Source organism: Tinamus guttatus, unplaced genomic scaffold, assembly GCF_059628265.1.
Source record: "Tinamus guttatus ecotype Peru unplaced genomic scaffold, ASM5962826v1 Tinamus_guttatus_pri_ptg000592l, whole genome shotgun sequence".
Lineage (NCBI taxonomy): Eukaryota > Metazoa > Chordata > Aves > Tinamiformes > Tinamidae > Tinamus > Tinamus guttatus.
This window is the reverse complement of record NW_028289126.1, coordinates 429,046-450,726: the sequence shown is the minus strand read 5'-3', so window position 1 is coordinate 450,726 and position 21,681 is coordinate 429,046. Positions and strand designations below refer to the sequence as shown.

The 21,681-nt window shown below is 41.7% G+C and overlaps 1 protein-coding gene across 2 annotated transcripts in view; it reads left to right on the top strand.

Annotated features, from left to right (window-relative positions):
• The window catches only part of SPATS2L (spermatogenesis associated serine rich 2 like), a 71,411-nt gene that overhangs the window by 41,117 nt on the left and 8,613 nt on the right, over positions 1-21,681 (top strand). Inside the window, exons 3-8 of one of the 2 annotated variants that reach the window (XM_088534724.1) lie at positions 1,611-1,719; positions 5,365-5,414; positions 6,229-6,469; positions 9,016-9,210; positions 9,614-9,749; positions 21,277-21,335. In XM_088534724.1, coding sequence (XP_088390850.1) covers positions 1,611-1,719; positions 5,365-5,414; positions 6,229-6,469; positions 9,016-9,210; positions 9,614-9,749; positions 21,277-21,335 — 790 coding nt within the window. Of the gene's footprint in view, positions 1-1,610; positions 1,720-5,364; positions 5,415-6,228; positions 6,470-9,009; positions 9,211-9,613; positions 9,750-21,276; positions 21,336-21,681 lie in introns of both variants that reach the window. The other variant, XM_088534723.1, reaches the window with a different exon arrangement.

Here is a 21,681-nt window from a genome sequence, read left to right as displayed (position 1 = left end):
CAAATGTGACAATGCAACGAGGAGAAGGATTCGTGCCTGGAGTAGAGGTACTGAAGGTTGTGCTGAAGTCAGTGTTCTTCCTTACACAGCAAGAGCGCGAGCCCTTAGAGTAGGAGCTTAGCTCAACACTTCAACTGATGATCCTTCTTGGGTTTAGCTGAAGCAGGTATCAGTTTTTGCTGTACTACAGCTGAATCCAGCAAGTGTCATGAATCAGAGTCCCCTGTCACTGAACTGAGTGGTTTGTGGTAATATGAAGGACTGAGAAATACAGTGGCTGAGGAGTGGGGTACATTACAGCAAAACATCATTTTGGTCATAAATTAGAGCACGTCAGTGTTCTAAATCACCTTCTGGTGTCTCCACCAATGCAGACTTCATAAAGGCAGGCTAGGAGGATTGCTCTTAGGCCAGGGTCTGGATTGCACTGCTAGAAGAAGGCAGAGTGAAGGCCCTCAGCAGGCAGGTCAGCCAGCTCCATTACGTGCACCAGGACTATCCTCACCAGGACTATCCTCCAGTTCCTAGCTGTTCCCAGGGAGTTTAAAGATTGCTTCAAAAATGGAAATTAGCATTTCCTGCAGGATGGTGTGGTAAATAAAATGCACCGTAATGAAGCGTAGTCCCACAGAAAGTGGGCAAAGAAGGGTACTGAATAAATATTTGCAATGCAACAAGTTTCTAATAGTTAATACATGCTGGATGCCCTGCCAGCAGCTCCACTGCTTCGGAACTACTAGGCCCTGAATCATCTTATCTTTTTGGGGTACTCGCATTGTGTTTTGCTAGTTTGTCTTTCTAACATTTAACTGAGTAACACACTGGATATTACATCGACACAATAAAGTAAACGATCTACGTGATTCCATCAGGAAAACTGTGCTTAAAATCAACAGATACTGAAGACAAAGCAGCAATAGTAAATACCATACTGTGAAAGTTATGCCTAGAGTGCCAGACTATGTACAGATATAACACCTCATTCATTAGGAGAATTTCCACAAGGAAATGGTTGACTTGCTGTGTCATTTTTTTTCTAAGGACTTTGGTACACAAACTTTTGCTTCCTGATCACACAGATTTGAAATGGCAGACTCAGCTTCTGCAGACTTCTAAAAATAATGCTCTTTTCTCCTAGCCTGTGACAGCTTTTCCAGCTGTCAGAGACCAGCAGTCAAGTTAAAACTTTAATGGAGCAGCATCTCACAACAGCCTTGCTAAAGCAGCTGCACTCCCTGTAAGTTCCTGCTGCTGATGTGGCTCACTGAGTCACATGGCAGCAGGGAGGCATAGACACATTCAGGAAAGAAGCACAGGGACAAATTTCATCAGTTTGGTGAAACTAGTTTTCCAGATGTGACTGAGGGGAGGGTTTGGCTCCAGACTTACTGGTTAGCAGTTCTCCAATTTGGTCTCTGGAAGAAATTGCTTGTTACTTACATTGGTCAGCCAAAGAGGCATGGTGCTATTTTCTGCAGATACCCTGTTGTATACCTGTATATTGTATATATATGTATTTATATAAACATGTGTTTGTACAGAAATAACATTTTTATCTGTGGGAATGTGATAAGCATGTAGATTATTACCTGTCTTCTTTTTCCTTCCAGATCAATGCAATCCGATCAATTGTCCCAAACAAAAGCAATAATGAGATAGTTTTGGTGTTGCAGCAGTTTGACAACAACGTAGACAAAGCTGTTCAAGCTTTTATGGATGGTGAGTACCTTTTTCGCTAAAGCTTGAAGTATTTATTTCACTATGTATAAATGTATTCATTGCCTTTAGCGTCTTGAAATGTATTCTGTTGTTCAATTGAAATTCAGGTGATTGTGACACTTTGCCTGTTCATTTTTTTGTAACTTCTGTCTGCATCTTTGCTTCTTCACAGTATAAGATTGACCTGGCTATTTATCTGCTCTCTGACTTTGCTGTTTTTGTTACCGTTATTGATGCAGAGAATATCTGCCTTCATCTATTCTGCGCAAAAGCTAATACTCCAGATTTGTCACAGTAAGATTCATTATTGAAGAGAAAATAACTGTTAAAAATTGAGGATAGTTCTAAAGCAGATAACCAAGCCACTAAACCTTTGAACTTAGTGTGTGTATTGACATTCAAACCTCTATGTGAGTTTTGCAAATAGCCTTCACCCCTGTGATGGCAGAACTAAGACTCCATCGACATTTGAATCTCTCTAAGTCTGTAGCTGGCTTTGCATTTTTCCATCATGAGACTATCTGTAAGAAAGGTCACTTGTATTTAAGCAATGCTTTTTTGTTGAACATATAATGGCAAGAATTTTGAACTTTCATCAAGATCTATAAGAATTCTGTATGCAGAAATAATGGTATATCAGGAGGAAATCCTATCAAACTCTTCTTGGAGTAATTTTAAATGTACTAGATGTTCAGTGGTCTCAAAAGCTCTGGATATATTAAAGAGGAAATCATTACTTTCAGTACCATCAGGCTGTAGAGACAGCATGAAACTTAGAATCACTGAGTGGCTTCTTTCATATCTATTTTATTTCTTTTTTGCTTTTTTTTTTGAATTAACTCACTGAGATAAATCATACAAGAAGCGTCATCATGTATTACAAATTACACAGTGATATGCTAAAAGCAGATGTGAGCAAACTGACCTATATTTACAAGTTCGTCTTGAGTTGTTCAGTGAAATCATTATGGTGCTTTTTTATTCAGAAATCTGCAGAGACAAGCAGATTTTATTGAACTGTTTATTCTGATCGATTTATTGAAATTAGAGTTTACGTATGCCCATACAATGAGGAAAAGGTGATACATGGATTGCATCTAATTGCAACAATGTCATTTTCATAAAATCATAGAATTGTTATGGTTGGAAAAGACCTCCAAGATCATCGAGTCCAAGCGCAAGCTCTTCAACACCATCCTGCTAAACCATGTCCCCGAGTGCCTCGTCCACACGGTTCTTCAACAATGCCAGGGACGGTGACTCCACCACTGCCCTGGGCAGCCTCTTCAGTGCTTGACTGCCCTTTCCGTGTAGGAATTCTTCCTAATGTCTGACCTGAACCTCTCCTGACGCAACGTGAGGCCATTTCCTCTTGTCCTACCTGTAGTTGTTCTGGAGAAGAGATCGAACCTCCCCGCCTCACTACAGCCTCCTTCCAGATAGTTGTAGAGAGCCGTAAGGTCTCTCCGGAGCCTCTTCCTCTCCACGCTAAACAACCCCAGCTCCCGCAGTGAACCACAAGGCAGCCGAAGGCGAGGATGTGCAAAACCCGTCGATGTCTTCCTACAAAACCCATCCATCTCTTCCTGTTGTGTATGTCCTGGAGAGCAGAGGGTTGTTGCGTGGTTATTCAGTATGTTCATTTGATTCAATTTATTTTGTCTTGAGCCACTATTCCTCATTTTATGCACAATGAGTTATTTTCAATGTGATGGCTCCCATAATTGTATGAGACGTCCCATTTTTCCTGCTATTCTCCTGCCCTCCTCAAATGTCACAGGCACCTCCTGCATTGTTAAAAAGGAACAGGTGTTTCAGAAGCTCAAAGCTGCTCCTGGCTCCACGAAACACTTGTTCCACCATTTCAGAGCATTTCCCAAGCTGCTTACATTTCCCAGAAGAGAAAACTCACTGAGCAGGAGCCGCAGCGGAGATGCTCGGCTGGAGTGGACCAGCGGCCTCCTGTTTCTGTATCTCAGTTTTCTTGTAGCTCGGGGTCATTGTCACTACCCTGTGTTTTAGCCGAAGTGTAAAGGCCAGAAGCGTCGGGGTTTCAGGCATTCTTGGTACTTGGTGCTCTGCTGCAGTGGTAGACATGGCTTTTCTCCTTTACTGAATTGTGCGGTCGGTCTCATGCTGCTTCATACAGCGGTGCCACTCGGCATGATGCCAGCCCTACCTGTTCTCTTCTCCTCACCCGCTGTTCTTGTTCATCGTGTGTTTGGCTGCAGATTTGTGGCTTGAAGACAAAAGGCACTGATGTCTCAGAATGAAATCACCAAGTGAAAACGTTTCTGCTGCGCGCTCAGAATTGAGGAGTAACTCGGGCCTGCGGTGGGGAAAGGGCTTTTGTAGCTGGTGCCATCTCCCGCTATGAGTAAAAGACAAAGTTTCGGAGGAAATCTTGCAAGTGTGAAGCAAAGCTTTGAAGAAAAAGCAGCTGCTGTAATCTGGGTTCAGATGGGCTTCATCTGAACTGAGACAGTTTATGATCATTATGCCTTTTATTAAGTAGTCCTAAGTAGTCTTTAAATAGTCTCTGAAAGTACGAATTTGAAAGCAGCCAGTGTTTATCACCATCTTGAAACAGAGTACCCTTATTTGAAAGACAAAAGCTGAGTTATTCAAGTGCTACTTGAGTGAACTGACATGCGGACAGAAGTGCATCTATTCAGATGCCCCTGTGAGCAGTGTGAATATAGCACTTAAAGAATCTGTCCGCAAGAGGCACAAAGTTGCCAAGGTGGAAGTATTGCACAGTTGTAGAGAACATGCTGCCTCTGATGAAAAGCATCTAATACCTCTCTCAGACAGAATTAGTGCATGTTGAATTCAAAGAACAGCTGAAGATGCCCAAAATCAGTTTTCTGGCATCAGTTCTTATCTTGCTTTGTATCTAGAGTCGTCTATAAGTGCTGCTTCTCTTATGGATAAAGCCTGAGTTTAAAAAGCTCTTAAAATTGCTGTATGAGCATTTACCTATTTGAACAGATACAGGGGGTCTGTCCAGGCTGTTTTGTGGCTGTGTTCAATAAAATATCTTGGTGGGTTGGGTAATGGGTTCAGGACTTGCTCAGAAAGTGCTTTTCCAACGGCAGGAAACTTTGATTTGGATGTGAGAAATGCCTAAAATAACCCTCAATGTGCACAATATTCATGCAGAAGTTACGAGAAGCAAAGCTAAGACAACACTAGCCAACACAAAAGTGTCAGATACTACTTTGAAAATGATTAATAAAACTGTCATGTGAAATCACTTAGGTTAATCAGCATGGAGTGAAATGGGCAGCATATGTGTAGATTTGTTTCTCCATTTTGAAACATGGTGTTGCCAAAAGATAATGTAACCTTTGAGGTAGCTATGTATGTATCTAAATGTAACTATCAGATGCACTTACACACAGATTAGAAATTCATGTGTTTAAAATTAGGCACCTTGGAATCAGATTAATAAAAGTGAAACAAAGAAAAGGAGACAGCCAGCAGTGATCTGTTTGTTTTCCTAGGACCAGAGAACTCACAATAACAAATGGAAAAGCTTCCCAGCCACAAACTAGAAACGGTTCCTGAATACACTTGTTTCTTTTCATAGCTGATCATTTGTTAAATGTTTCTTTTTTTTTTCTTTTTTTTTTTTCCCTCTAGGTAGTGCAATTCAGGTTCTAAAAGAATGGAATATGACAGGGAAAAAGAAGGTAAGGACTTACTGTTGGGAATCAAAGCATTAAGACCACTTTTCAGCTGTCCCTAGTACTCCAGGAGTATTATTTTCCTCTGCTTTGTCTGCATTTGCTGCATAAGTAACTCGATCCCCACCTGTATTCAGAGGACCTGAAACCCAGCATGTATGTTATTTTTAATCTTGTTCTTTTGTTGGTGTTTCCCTAGTGTTCTACATGAGGGAATTTCTCCGAGAATGTGCGGTAGCGGGGAGGGAGAGATGTGCAGGCTTTGGGCAAGTACAGAATGAATCTCAAAGCAGCACACGGACGCTGCGGAAACATGGAATATGCAGTTGTGTCCTGGCTAGCCCCAGCCACTTAGAGCAGGAAGAGCTTTTGCTGCCATAGGACTAATCTGTGCATAGGAATCATCTATTAGCGACACTGTCAAGTCAGGCATTTTCAGTAGCTATCTGGGATATTTTTATGCTGTTTATCTCCCAACCTTTCATGGTTGCGAATTGCTTGTCCAAGACGATTGCAGATTTTTTGAACATCCTTTTAGCACAGACTCCGTCACCATTCTGAAATGTAAATATTCCGCATGCGAGAAAGGAGAAGACCAGTTTGGGTCTTCAGCTTTGATTTGAAACCATTTATATACATTCAGCTGAACAGATACAAGGTATTACATAGTACAGATTGACCTGGAACGTGCATTATAAGAGATGTGGCTTTTATGGCATTTTTCAAAACTAACGGGTATGGACAATTTACTAATTGTATTCTAAACTGGTATGACCTGCACAGAGTAATCTCTCTGTTCTTGTGATATATCTCTATTCAGAACAACAGGAGAAAAAGAAGCAAATCTAAACAGCTCCAAGGCAATAAAGATCCTAAAGATAAGAATGTTGGACCTGAGAAGGCAACTCGGGAGCCCCAGGGAATACATGGCTGCCATCTGAACAGGCGCTCTAAGGATAACTCCTGCAGTAATTCTGCCAATGAAAAGTTGGAAGCCACTGGTCTTGAAAACAGAAGCTCAGCATTTGTGCAGTCAGCACCAGTCTGCCCAGAAATCACTGGTCAGTGTGTCTGTATTTTTTCCTGATAAGAGCCAAGGTCACATATTTAAAGATCTTGGCATTTCTACCACCATGAAGTAGAATTAGAAAAAAAAGGAGGAGGGGGACATGGAGAGAAGGGGGAGAAGAAAAATTAAGATACTTGCACAATGTATGTGGCTGTTTCAGAAAGCCATATGAGTAGATCAATGCCTAGGCACAGTTTTCTTGCACAGTTCTTCCAAGATGAGGATGCGAATGCCATTATTTCCAAAGCGGGGGGAAAGGATCAAAGTAGCTAGAGAGGCCTTACTGCTGTTATGTTAGCATTTACTACTTGTGTTTTAGGCAGTACATAAGTGTTTTAAGAATAAAATAAAAAACAAATACACTTCCCTTGAAATTTCCTTCTCTGTTGCTTCGGGAGACTTTGATAGTAGTGCCAATGTCTGGCTGCTTAAATACAAAGCTCATGAAACAGAGTAGCTAAACAGCAGAATTATTTTTCAAGAAATTTATTTCTAAGAATCAACTTTTCTATTGCCTTGGCAGAGGAGCAGTGATGTTCTTCCCACCCTTGCACAGAAGGTACAAAGATTCCCAGTTATTATGTGTAGAAATATGCTATAAGCCAAAAAATCTGCATTTCCATAATGTTAAAAGCATTCTTATCACTCATGCTGAAAGCTTGATATTCACGTATTCTTTTCTTCGATATTATGTGATACATATATATGCCAAGCTGTCATGTTAGGTTTCTTAGAGGTGCCTTTTTTTTGTTGTTGTTTCCCCAAACTGGATCCATGCATTAATAAAGGCCAAGTTTTTCATGTGAAAGAAGTGTTTTCTAAGGGGTAATAATAGAGTGTCTGCCATCAACTGCTTAACCTTCTTAGGGCTCTCAGCAACACAGGATCTGGTAAAGAAGTAGCATAAACACCTGGAAAACATACTTAGGACTACTTGGCCACCTTATTGCAAGTGCATGGGCTCAGGTAAAAGCAGATACAAATCAGATGGTGGTTTTGTTCCTGCTTTTTCTAAATGTTTGTTTGGTTTTTTTTTTGCATATCTAGGAAGTTGGAGGGACTGGCTAAAATCATCCAGGTATTATCTCGAGACAGTTTTTTTCCAGCAAAAGAATTCCTTGAGATTCACTTTTTATATAAAAGCTTTTGAATGTCAAGGTGTTCACAGTTTCCAGCTCAGCTGGAGAGTCAAAACAAGTTTTTGGGGGCTGTTTCCATTCCTGGCAGACCTCACAAACATTCAGCCATTAATACTAGTCGAGTGCTGAAGTTCCAGACCACCAAAAAAATGTACAGCAGTATAAAAATCTGCCAGAGGTGACTCCTAGCTACTACTTCCCTAACTACTCATGTATATTGCAGGCTTCGACATACTCAGAGTGCTGCATATCTGGTATTTCTTGTCTTCACAGACATGCAGGTTTCTTTAATCAGCAATATTTGGTGTAAAATCATTTTTTTTGTCTGCAGGCCCACCTATTACCTCTCCGTGAACAACCAAAATGTTTTCAGCATTCAGAATACTCTTATTTTTGCTGTATGTGATGCTCTTCTAGAAATGTGGGCACTAATGCTCCTCTTCATTCCTCTGACCTTACGTGCTTGCAAAGGAAACAGAAAAAATTACTTTTTGCCTGTCCTAGAGGCCAGTCAAGGCACTCGCAAGTTGCTGTTTGACTTCCTGGAGCAGCCTGGGGGAATCCCTCGGTTCCAGCAGTATAAATTGCAATTTGTGAGCTATCCTGCAGGTTTAAGCTGACACGGGCACCATGTAGCATCAGTGGTGCACAAACAGCATCTTCAGAACAACCTATTGTTCATTTGCCAAAGGGAATACGGTGATTAGAAAAATGGGTAAACACGACAAAACCTTTTCTATGCATTTTTCCTTCCCAGTAGCTGGCCTTACAGATCAGCTTTTATAGCCGTTTCTTGGCTGTTTGTGTCTGATGATGGTGGCATCTCTGTGAATCCCTTTGGAAGGAAGGAGCTTAATCTTCTTACATTGCTTTATTTCCTGCTTGCTCCAGCTTAACAGCTTCTTTTAATTTAGCTCTATGTAGTCAAAACAGGATAAATCTTTCTGCTAAGAATGTTTAATAAACATTTTTAATATTGATTAAACGTTCAATGTTTGTGTCGTATTTTTTATCAAACGTTAAAATCTCTTACATTCCATAGCAATCTTCTTCTCTCTAGTTCTGTCCTCTGATAGACAAGCAAAGATTTCAAGTGATGGATACGCTTTGATGAAGATGATGTCTGTGCAATGAGATATTTTTACCATACCGGGATAGAAAAGTCTTTTCTTTTTAGACTGTTAAAATATAGATGTGTTCAGATTGGTGTGAAATCACCAAAATATTTTTATTTTTTTTCGGCACTGCTTTCAAACATTCTGCAGAATGTGTGCCAGCAAGAGAAAAACTAGTGCTCCGGTATATAAACATCAAGTCATTCAGATTCAACAACAAGGCATGAAATCTTTCTAAAGCTTCTAACTCCCTGTTTTCCAACTTTGTTTTCTTGCAGATAAAGAACAAGAACAGCAGAGAATATCCATGGAATTAACCCCAAAGTCAATAAACGGAGTAGAACAATGCGAGCCTCCTCAGTCATCAGTTCAACTTCAGTGTAACCCAGGCAGGCCAAAGTCAAAAACTTCCTCGGTTAAACCATCCAACTCTACAAACCACCTTGAAACAAAGCCAGATGATTCAGTTAAAAAAAGAGGTAAAGAAGATCTCTTCGTTCAGCCTCTGTGTAGAGAGGTGGTCAGACAGCTGATGCCTCCGGAAAAGTGAATACATAAGGGGGAAGTGATGTGCCAGAAAGTGAGAGTAGAATTGTATTCAGCATAACAAAATTGAGCAGGGTAATCAACGGTTGACTTAAAGTGCAATTTAAAATGAATCGTGAATTCTATTTGATTTGGGGAATGAGTTTGAATATGCACGTTTAGAAAATGAGCAGCACCATAGAAAAACTTTGACAAAAATGGGTTTGTGGGTTTTGAGAAGATAACTACTTTAGTCTAATGTGGGCAAGTAGTATGTTTTAAGTATTCCCCCTCCCTCATTTAGAATAGCTAAAATCATCTTTCTGACTTTTGCGTTATTTTTGGTTTCGATTTTAGGACCAAACATTGAAAAATCACTGAAAGATTTGCAGCGCTGCACTGTTTCTCTGACCAGATACCGCATGATGATCAAAGAGGAAGTGGATAATTCGGTGAAGAAGATCAAAGCTGCATTTGCAGAATTACACAGCTGGTAGGTAAAGCGGCTTGAGAGGTTCAACAACACAGCCTGAGAAAGGAGGGGTGAATGCAGGCTATTGGTAGCAGGAGGGAAAGTCGATTTACACCCTGTTTGCAGCATTTGTTTTCCACAAAGAAAACGTGGTGCCAGTAAGTAACTCCTTGTCAGCTTGGAGGTAATAAATAACTGTATGGATAAATGCATATATACATAAACTACAATACTGCAGTTCTTAAGAAGAAAATAAATTAGTATAGGGTTTTGCCAAAGTGATCCATCTTGGTCAAATTCTATGCTGTCTCCAGATTTCCCATCATCTTCTCTTCTCATTCCACCATTCTTCTTTTCTTTCTTCATATTTTCTTCTAACTTCCTCCTCTCATGTCAATTGCAATTCTCATATCTTAATTAGCAAATCAGCAAAGTAGCAAATTCTATGTTTCATATATATGTGGCATGGAAAAATATTTTCTGTTTTGAATTTTATGCCTTAGGCTTTTGTCAAGCACAAATGCCATATAAATTCTGTTTAATCCATCCAGTGTTGCAGTAAACAGAGTATTAAAATGTTTAGATTTTGGGTACAAACCACAGTAAAGCACAAAACCTTTCACCCTTAATTCATCTGCAATATTTATCAGTATTTTTATGAGTATCTCTTAGGGAAAAAAAAGCTATAGCATTGGCAAAAGATTGTTAATTCCTGTCTTTAGTAGATGTTTGTTGTCTTCAGCGATGTGTCCAAAGTGACTTTATTGCCATTGGGGCCTCACTTCTGTACAGCCAGGAAGTCCCAACACGGCTCAGCTGGTTCTGTGGAAGATGCTGTCGCACTGAGGTGCTGATACATCCTGCAGGCTAAAAACTTTGTGTGTCTGAACTCCACCGAGCATGGACTGCGGGTCGTAGTTGTACTAAACGCTTTACTGCTGTAAAGAGTGCTAGGAAGCCGATATAATAATGTTTGCTTGTGATCTAAAATGCCATAATTGTATTCTCAGTCTATAAAATTAAGTACATTTCATTAACCCCTTGCACCTCCTTTGGTAGCTCTCAGAGGTGTTTTTGTGAGATTTTAGAAATCTTATAAAATTCTTCTAAGGAAGATTCTTCTTTAAAGGAGTGGAGGGTAAGTTTGAGTTAAACAGCAAAATGTGTTATTTAACACCTTCTCTGCTAAGACTGAAATAGCTTGGGGTATTTCATGTGCCCTTTTGGCATCTGTGGATGAGCTGGGATAGCTATTCCAAAGGCTTAATTTACAAAAGCTTGTGGTCAGCAGCTATGAATTCATTGGATTTGAGTAGATGTCACCAGAGTCAGTGATACAGGTAGCTTCAGACCCCATGCAGTTGACACGCTGTGTTCCTAGGCCAAAAGGTTTTGTTTGTTACTCACTCATGGCACTTTCCTTACTTGAAAGTCAAAAAAAGCATCCGCAGTGGTAGCGGGGGCATAAGGTAATCGAGTGAACACTCATCTCTTGCATATTTATCATTCTTCTACGCATGGCATTTTCACTATGGCGCAGTCAACTTTTCTGTGAAGGAAACGTGAAGCAATTCACCTAAGTTTTTGCTCATAATATGCCGTGGGGTAACCAAGAGCAGGTAAACAAGGGTATCAGGGAGGAATGCTATCATGAGGGTGGCAGTGATAGGAATTCCAAAGCTCCTTACCAGTTACTGAGGAGTCGCTGAGATTTCCAGCTGCTGCTCAAGTGGGAACTGCAGATTTGTGCTACAAATCGACATACAACAGCAACAGGGTGCTGCCCCTGCCCCAGACTGGAAGGAAATACCTAAGTGGGCTCAATGCCATAACCTAGGTGGGAATTTAAGTGGCGCCTGTTACAAGTAGCTGTTACCACCTCAAGAGTTTTGGTGAAGCTGTGCACTTAGAAGCTTTATTCTTAGGTTGCAGCTGAAAGATGAAACCCATTTCAGTATCTGTTGTCTCTCTTCCTTTAGCAATAGGCTAAAAGCCCCTTTTGGGGCCCTCCTTTTTTGCATTTACTGACTAATGAAGGTTAGAATCAAAATTTAATTTCAGGAATCAGATTGTTTGGACTAGATCTTCTTTTGAACCTTCTCATGGTTTGATCAACAAATCAGGGCAAACTTGGAGTACAAAGATGACATATTTATGTTTTCCTCCTACCTCCAGATCGCACAATGCCATTATTACAGTGGGAAATAAATAGTACCTCTGCCTAAGATGCCTTGAAAATTTAATCAGAAAGATTCTCAGAAACTCTTTCTCTTCTTAGCAGCAGAAACTATTGTGTGAGAGGTGACAGTTGTCAGTAGAAGTCCCTGTTTCCGTCTAGCTCCGTAATTCACAGCTTGGTCTGACTGGTAGAAGAAAGTTACTCCTGGATGCAGCTAGTACTGTGCTTTATAAAGTTCCCTACCTGGCAAAACCGCACATACCACCTGCCCCGAATCATAAAAAGGAGTGATATGGAGCAGTTAGGCTGTGAACCCCTGTAACTAACTGAAGAAATGCAGCATTTGCATCCCAATTTAACTATTTAATGAAACGGGTCCAGGAACAATCCCAGAAAGGATGTTTAAAAATACTTAAAATATCTTTTAAATTTAATTTTAATTTAAAAATACTTTAAAATATGTTTCATTTTTCTTAACGAGCCATGGAAGAGTTTGACAGTTGGGATGATCCTTTGCATGCTCAGAGCAAATCTCTGTGTTAGTGCAAATCTCTAGAGTTGGAGATACTGATTGCCCAAATTGAAACCTGTGCGGGGTGATAGTGTGTTCTCACGTTTCCACACAGAGACTGAATTCTGATCTTGAGGAGAAAAAGAGAGCCCCAGGAAATCTGAGGGGCACGTAGAGCGCAAAAGGAACCACAGCCCCCCCCCAACACCTCCTGCCAGAAAATCATTTTCACATATTGGGCACCCATATGGAGGACTAAAGGAAAACATCTGCTACTTGCCCATGTGCTCTACTTCCCACCACAAATGGGAAACAGTCTGTATAAAATAGTTAAGTCCAGGCCTAGTTACACTGTATGCAAAACTGGCCAGACAAAGACAGGCCTCTTCCTTTTTTTGCATCTCAAGCATGCTGATACATCCAATGCCTTACAGAGAGCATGAAACCCAGCACAGTCAAGGGTTTGGGTTTTTTTTTCTTTCTTTTAAGTGCGCAGATAGCGTTTGAAAGCTTTGCCATGTGCTGCCAAAAGAAAAAAAAAGACTCTGAGATAATGCTGGAAAAATGGAGTTGGGCACAACTATCAATTTAAACACATATTCAAGGAACAAATAGGAAGCATGTACTGTATGTTTGGGGGAGTGAAAGCAGCTTTTTTCTGTTTTCTGGTTTAAAATCAAAGCAGAGCAGGGGTTGAATGGAGAAGGAATCATGTGAAGGAGCCCCGTTTCCACGTGGTGCTGGATGAGGAGCAGTCCTGCGGGCGCTCAGCATCATACCCTCGCTGCGCCCCTCGCTTCGCGGCCTGCGCAAGTGACAGGTTCTGCGTGCCCAGCATCAGTAGCTCCAGAGGAAGGGCTGCCTATTTTAGCGATGTGGGAGCTGGGAGTGTGGGCAGACACCTGCGAGGAGCAGGACTGGTATTCCAGTGAATTCCACTGGCTTTATAGGGAATCAAGTTCCTGCGCTGCTCTTTCTGCGTTTCCAGGCAGTCTGTTAGCTTTCTCTCCAGGCTTCCATCTGCCAGCTGACTTTTTGGAGTCCTGAGGCCTCTAAAGAACAGATTTTGAAATTCTCTTTATTTTTTTTTTCTGGTGCTTCTTTGCCCACCAGTCATACACCTCCCACATCACCTCCCAGATGTTTAGGACCCTCCTGGGGTTTCTGGTACCTGCAAAGATTTGTGCTCCTGTGTAGGCTCCAGGCAGGGCCCCTGCTGCTGCGAGGAGCTGGGGGCAGCAGATAGAGCAGCTTCATTATCAGGGTGGAAGAAAAGTGAATATTGAAAAGCGAAAGGGTTGTCACACTGAGGAGTCCACTTGTAGAGAGAGAAATTATCTCAAAAAATACCAATGTCAAGAGCAAAGAGCCAGACTTCTCTCTGCTTTGTGGCCTCTGCTTTTTATCAGGAACCTAATGAACCATACCAACATGCATTTAGGCCAAATAAAAATATAAAAATATACATAAAAATATATAAAGAAAAGAAAAATGCTCGGCCATAGAATCAGAATGAGACTCAGGTAGGAAATAAATCCTTTACAAGTGTATGGAAAGCTTCAGGAGAATGCTAACCAGCCATGGTACAAGTCGCACTCAAAGTTCTTCAAATTTGGGCAAATTCTGCGGTGATGACTTCATTTGAAAATAAATACAACTTGGAAGTGTTCCCTCAGGAAAAGGCTTTCAAAGTTCACTTTCAACATAAAAAAACTTTTTATAATTAGGTAATAAATACTCAATTGTTTGTAAAGTGATCTGCAAATAAAATTGCAAACAAACCTTTAATTTTAATGGCTTTCCCAAGCCCTCTGTAATAGCTGGCTGCTCAAGAGAACAATATTAGTAAAGATAGGTATAAAGTGATGCAAAATAAGCTTGAACAGTGAAAAGCTTTTAGGCATTTTTACTCTTACCAGATGGTGCACTCTGATGAAGATGACTTTCAATTAAATTGATATATTCTTTTGTCTATCTGCTGTCTGACTGTATTTGTGGTCAGAATGAAAATGAATGTAATCTAGTTTGCCATGTGAACACGGTATATGTGCTAATATGGGGATCAAATAAGAAACTTCAAACACAGTGAACATTTAAGTACTTTTGAGCTAATAGTGGAAGAGTAAAGTTTACTGAGACACTGCAAAGTATGTAACATAACAGCTTTTCTTACAGGATCATTAATGCAAAGAAAACTTAGAGATGTAACATTTTACTAGTCATAAAATATAGCTGTTGGACAATCTTATAAAACTAATCACCTCTTACAGGTCCCTTTGGTGCTTGTATTTGTATTTCACATCATAATTCACGTAATTTTAACTCCTTGTGCTGAAGTTCATTTTGGCTTGTGCATTTTTGATTTCTGGATTGAGGTGGAGGATTCTTTTATAAAATACGCAGTTGGGTTTAAACCTTCTCTTCAGTTGTCTTAAGCTCTGCCTGTCATTCAAGTATATTGATGCTATAAAGAAAATACGTATATGAAATGGAAAAAAATGCTTGAAGATGAATCATAACTTAATCAGGACTCTTGGGCAGAGCTGAACGTCTCATGAATTTTCATGCAACTTGAGCTCTGGTGTAGGAGATGGTAACAGTATTAACTTACCCCATTCTCTCCCACAACTGGCTTGAGTTTGCCAGCAGTTTGTCGGCTAGTTTGACTTCAAGAGGCTCCTGGGGGCTGTTCCAAAGGCCACTGACAGAGCAAAGTCACAGGAGAATTCTGTTGTACTTCTCGGAAACCTAAGTGGTCAGATCCAGTGTCCCACAGCTCACTCCCTGTCTGCTGCTCCAGGCCATATTCACTTTCTCATGGAGAAAAGGCTCTAATTTTTACTCTGTGTTCCAACTTCGTAACTGCTGAACCAGACAGCAGAGTGTCCCCGTGGAAAAAAACAGGGAAAAAACGCTTCCCAATGAAAAGTCATGCAGAATGCAAGCACTGACCACCTCTTCTTCTTTCTCCAAAACCATCAATTCTCAGTCTGTGTGTGAAACTAGGGAAGCACTAGATTCCCTGAAGCAAGTCCTCATGGTTGCAGGGAATCCTTTAAGGCCCATTTCACCAGAGGGAAGTTTGGCTGCTGAGTGTCAGCATGCGAGCTGGGAGGAAGGAACAAATCAAAACGGTTGTATGATTCTGTGCAGCTTCTCTCAGCTGTAGCTGTTGAACTGTCCCTCAGTGCAATTTAAATAGTTCCTGGGGCGTGAGTTTATATTCATTCTAATATATCTTAGTATTAACTTTGCAGACAAGGGTATTGTGGCTTCACCAGCCTGAAGGGATCTGCCCTGGAGATCAGGACACACAGTCACCTGCTTTCCTCAAAGCTTTTCAAAATAGCTGTTTCCTATGGAAAGATTTCTCTACTCTTCCCTCTGTGTAGATACTGCACCTCCCTTCTATCTTTACAGATGTAATAAGAAGTTAATGAGTTAGTTGTTTTCACCAGCAAGTACCTAATTGATAGGAATTGATCTAATTGACCAAACTGGAGAGCACTGATTATTTTGAGGGATTTTGGCAGGGCTCTGGAAAAAATTATTACGACTTTACTTTTTACAGTATCACAGAATCATATAACCATTAAGGCTGGAAGAGGCCTCTAGAAATCATCTAGTCCAACCCCCCTGCACACGCAGGGTCACCTAGAGCACGTGGCACAGGACTGCGTCCAAGCGGGTTTTGAAGATCTCCGGAGAAGGAGACTCCACAACCTCTCTGGGCAGCCTGTTCCAGTGCTCTGGCACCCTCACTGGTAAGAAATTTTTCCTTAAGCTCCTGTGGAACTTTTGAGGTTTCAGTTTCCAGCCGTTTCCTCTAGTTCTGTTGGGGGCCACCAATGAAAAGAGACCAGCACCATCCTCCTCACTGCCTCCCTTGAGGTACTTCTAGACACTGCTCAGGTCCCCTCTCAGCCTTCTCTTCTCCAGGCTGAACAGGCCCAGCTCCCTCAGCCTCTCCTCATAGGGCAGATGTTCCAGGCCCCTGATCATCCTTGTGGCCCTGCGGTGGACTCTCTCCAGCAGCCCCACATCCCTCTTGTCCTGTGGAGCCCAGAACTGGACACAATACTGCAGATGATACTCCAGTAGTCTTCATGCCGTGTATTTCTGCCTTCCCCCTGTGAGTTAGGTCAGTATGTGTTCACCTCTGCCAGCTTTACAGTACTGCATTTTGTGCTGTAAACTAGAGAAAGATTAATTTGTTTCTACTGTGGTCAGACCAAATTCAGAATTTGTTCTGAGTATGAAACTGTGAAAAGAGACATCTGTCACTGTAATTTATCCCTGTCATTGCTCTGCTGGCTGTTCATTAGTTTGGCATTTGCAGCTGGTTTTGTGTGATGTGCTAGTGTGACTCCTGACAGCCTGTATGAGCCCAAAGTGCCTTGGACTCAGTCCTTTTGACCAGGAGTGCTATGCACATGCTCTGGCCTTCAGAATCTCTTAGGCAAAACAGACGCAGGAGAACTGTTGTCTCTCCAGCAGTATCGTATGTTGCTTTAGCACAAGCACAGCTCTGCCTCCTTTCTCTGTCCCAGCCCCCTTTGAAGACCTCTACCCTGTTGTCTTCCTTCAGCTAAGCCATCTCCACCTCAAAGTGGGGAATGAAAATCTAAATTAAAATCAAGCAATGCTGAATCCTGTGCGCCAAACTGCAGATATTCACTTGTGATGAAAATACCCAATGGAAGCTGTAAGCATCTTGGCATCCTGATCCTGAAGGTGTAAGGGTAAGAGAAAATACGAATGGGTGCTTCAGGAGCCCCTATTAGCATTAGCCCCCATTTAGAAGCCCCCTGTAGCAAGGGGAAGTGAATCAATAAAGAGGTAGTTGTGATACCCATTTCAGCTCCAGTAGTGAGTGAGCCCAGTCAGGGGACAGGGAAGGAGAAATGAGTCCCAGTGTGTAGTCCAGTGCATATGATAAATGACATAAAGCTGAGTGCCTGTAGCAAAACTGTCAGAAAGAATCCTACAGCAGAGGATTATATGGACTGCCGATGAGGACATGGTGAATCCTGTACCTGAATGGTACTCTCTGTGAAGAAACTGGTGGTGCTGAGTTACATTCGTCAGAGCAGTCTCGGGTAATATATGGGATGAATAACTCAAGTGTTGATGTTATAGGGAAGATGAAGAGTTGACTGAGGCCTGCTAGGATGTTAGCAGTGGGAGCAGTCAGAAAAAATATTGAGAAGGATATGACCTCTCCAGAATCTCAGCCTAAGAAATATGCTTATTATTTTGATTGAATTCCTAACACTTAGAGAAGACCAAAATGAAGCAGTATAGCTAGAGAGGAAAGCAGGCCATTTTCCTGGAGGTATCTTAGGTCCGAAGTGCATTCTGCTCCTTGCTTTGCTAGACCCTGCATTTAGTGACGGGCAAATATGAGTAAATGTGGTATAGCTGCCAGTTCTGCACAGCGCTGTCAGCTGCGCCCTCCGCAGTGGAGTTGCATGCAAGCCTTGCACACCGTTGTCATAGGACCTGGAGACTAAGAAACGCTGGCGTGCATTTCCAGAAAGCATCGATGCGCCACACGCGGAGCCGTTTTGATTACTGACAGCACATTGATCTGATCCTGATCATCCTGCTTATGCTGCCTTCTGCCTTATGAAGAAGATGCGTCAAATGAGAAACTGTTCAGCTTAAGTGAAGCCAGCCAGCTGTGATTCTCTGAGATCCGTATAGAATAGCATGGGATCTAAGCAGGAGCAGGAGTCAAGGTTTGTTTTCCATGGAGTGCTTGTCCTTTCTCTAAATCTTTTCATTTTCTTTTTAATCTCATTTGCCATTCACCTATTTTTGCAGTTCAGTTTTCCAGCTCTCTCATTTCCAGCTCTCCTGGTCATTTTCATTTGTTCTTTACCTAGTTCTTTTGATGGAGGAGAAGTTGTTGTTTTTTTTGCGCAGTGAAGTGTTCCCATACTACTAGAAAAGGAATCAAATTGATTCCTACTCTTTCCTTAATAATTGATCTTTATGCAACTAGGAAGAAATGCACCATTTCCTAGTGCTGGTTGGCCTAAGACATTCCCAGAGAAAGATGAGTTTCCTCCATTATTCCATGACATATGGCAGTTCACAATTTCCAGACTGAGAACACTGGCTTTATACTTTCTGGATGAAAACTGGTATGCTCTCTTTCTTTGTAGAGAGGCAGATTGCACATCGTCAGCTGGCACAGGTTAGTACAGCTTCCTTGCTCTCAGGGAACAGCAGTGCCATGAAGATGTGTCCATTAAAGTCACTTAGTTTATCACATTAATCATTTTAGTATCTATTGTTCGGATACAAAGCCGTGAAACACTTTTTCTTTCTCTCTTTGTTTTTTCAATAAATAGCTAGAACAAAATATTGAGACAGTTACTGCCCATGTCAGTCATCACAGTTCTGATTCCTACTACTGCTTGATCCAGGCACTTTCCTGAAAGTGACATTAGAGCCCACGCAAACACATTAGGAGTGGAAAACTTGTGACTGATGAGGTTTGACTATAAAATAGGAGAAATATAGGACAGCTATGACCTCATTCCAGTAATAAAAGTATTTTTATTTGTCATGAAAATAAAATGCAGGTGGCCAAGCAGTTTAGTGAGAATCTGTTGCTGGAGTGGGGAGAGAACAGTCGTGAAATAAACTGGGCCAAAATACAGTTCTGATGAGCTCTGCTGTTGTGAACGTGTTGCTTAAAATTTTTTCCAGTTGAAAGTTTGTGTTTATGTAACCTGTGAAACACACTGGGGAATGCACTTTTGTAACAGAGATAGCAAAAGAAAAAATGTGCAGGCTTTTAAAAGCTAATGCAAGCTCCAAAGAGTGTAAAAATGTCTTTTGGGAAGGGTAGGAAAAGATGAGAACTTGTAAGAATCACTTCTGTCACTTGGAGCATTCAGCCAAGGGAGTTTAGTGTGCCATGTAGTTACAGATGATTGATTGAAAATAGATGGATTCTGAGAAGCTATCGCTATTCAGAGTAGCAAGCGGAAATTATCAACAGCCTCTTTGGAGCCCAAGGTTAATGCTCCTACCTGAAGAACAGTGAGGGCCAACTGGAACATGTGTGTGCTCTCATTATAGAAATATGCCGCTTAACTCCTACTATACGACCTGTACTAATATATGGGAAGAGCTGGGGAGGCTCTTCCCCAGCATGTTCCTTTGGGTAACTCCGTGGCCAGAAGTAGGCTGTGTAACTGCCCAGCAGCCTCCTGGTGTCCAGCCTCGCCCTGCTGCACTGAACAGGCCTCAGTCCTCCCCAGTCTTCTGTCTTTGACTGGCTCCTACTGAACCCTCAGGGATCTACCCGCTCTTGCTCAATGTATTCTAGAAAAATGCTTGATTCTTAAGTTTGAGAGCATTTTACTATTACTATTGTTATTTTGAGGTTACCATTCCAGTCTGATCTAGCCTGCGTAGTTGCTATACATGTTTAGTTTGCTCATTCTTGGTCCCTTTCTGCTGAGAAAGGGTGAAGAAGGGGCACATTGACTCTGGCAGGTGATTTTTGGGGCAGCACCATGAGATGACCAGTTCTTCTCCAACTCTCCCTCCTGGCCTCCCTCTCTCCCCTGTTCCCTTCTCTGCTGTAGTTGGAAGCCTTGATGCCTGCCTACCTTGGAAAATAGAGGCAGGCAACTAAAGGCTGTTATCTCAAAGCTGTCTGTGCAAAAGCAGAACTGAATGCGGCCTAGAGAAATCTCGAGTGGCTCTGCTTGTCTCGCTCACGTTGGATTTCAGCACAGCGTGTGCTGGACCCGCCAAGCAGATTTGTCTCAGGGCAAACTAAGTTTCTGCAGCCGTTTTTAGGCCTTAAACTCCTGGTGTCTCACTGGGTACGATAGCAACATTTAAGAGTGATTTACTGAAAGAGCTGAGCTCCCATCTCTTAGGCATCCCCACTTAGAGGCGTTCCTGGATATACTTCTGGCATTTGACTTGCTTGCCTCAGTTTCTCCTACTGCTTAAGTTCACTCACATCTGCAAACTGCAGTGCTAACGTTGATAATCTTTATCAAACCCGAACGTGACTAACCCAGCAAGGGGAGACTGGAGCGGCCTCCCGGAGCGCTGCCCATCCAAGGGCATGCTGCAGTGTTGTTTCACAGAACGATGCCGCTGTGTTGAGGATGTGAATGATTTCCCAGACCCTCTCTATGCTCTCAGTAGACCCACCTTGCACTTTGACAGCTTAAAACGTCTGGCAGAGATTGCACAGCAGAGATTTATGTAGGGAGGCCGCATAGGAAATCTTCAGAAAGACCGGATAAAAGAGCAAGCACATCTTCCCATGCCTTGGGAGAACAGCGGGTAAGGTATATTAAGGGTTATACATATCACAAACCCGTTTATAGGTTATTCTAATGTATTCTGCAAGAGCTTCCCTCTCTCTTTAAAGAGGAGAAGCAGCTCCTGCCACACAACTTCTATTGTGTTCTGCAGCCTGCTGCACAGAGGGGCAAGCCCTGCTGACCTGGGTAGCAGGGGTATTTGGCAAACCTTGGAAAGAGAGTGTTCAGTCATTTGAGGACTGCTCTGCTTGCACAGTGCTGAAGAGTTAATTCAGAGCAGCCTCCACATCTTTGTGAATGGGTGGGCAGATCAATGAGATGCTTGTTTACATTAGCATACGCTGATTAGCACTTACTTTTTGTGCTCAGTTTGCCTCTCAGTTGCTTCATCTTCTAATCTTAATTCCAAAACCCTTCATGAGTACGCTGAAGGATCTGAAGTTTTTGTGTAGTTATAACTTTTGATTTTGATGGGCATTTCAGTTCTGGCATGACTTAAATTGTTTTTTCTTTCTTTTTTTCTTTCTTTCTTTTTTTTTTTTTTTTTTTTAGCATCATAGACAGAGAAGTGTCATTAATGGCAGAACTTGATAAAGTTAAAGAAGAAGCCAGTAAGTAAAAAAAAAAAACATGCCAGAGAACTTTTGGAGTAGTTGGGGGAATGTTTGTTTTGTTTAGCAGAAAAAATGACATGGTACATCAATTCAGTTAGCAGCATTCCAGCATCTTTCATTATATGCACAGTCTTTGATGTTCTAAGATAGTTTCTGAATAGTTTCTAGCTTTTAAGGAATGTGCATCGTGTGGTATTCATGGCCCAGTAGTTAAGGGAATGTGTTTCAGCAGAGAAAGCTGAGCAAGAAACTGAAGAATTATCCAAGTCTCATTAGAGTGATATTTTGCCTGACAGATCAAAACATCACTGCCACATTTGTGTACAATCCTTTTTTGATTTGT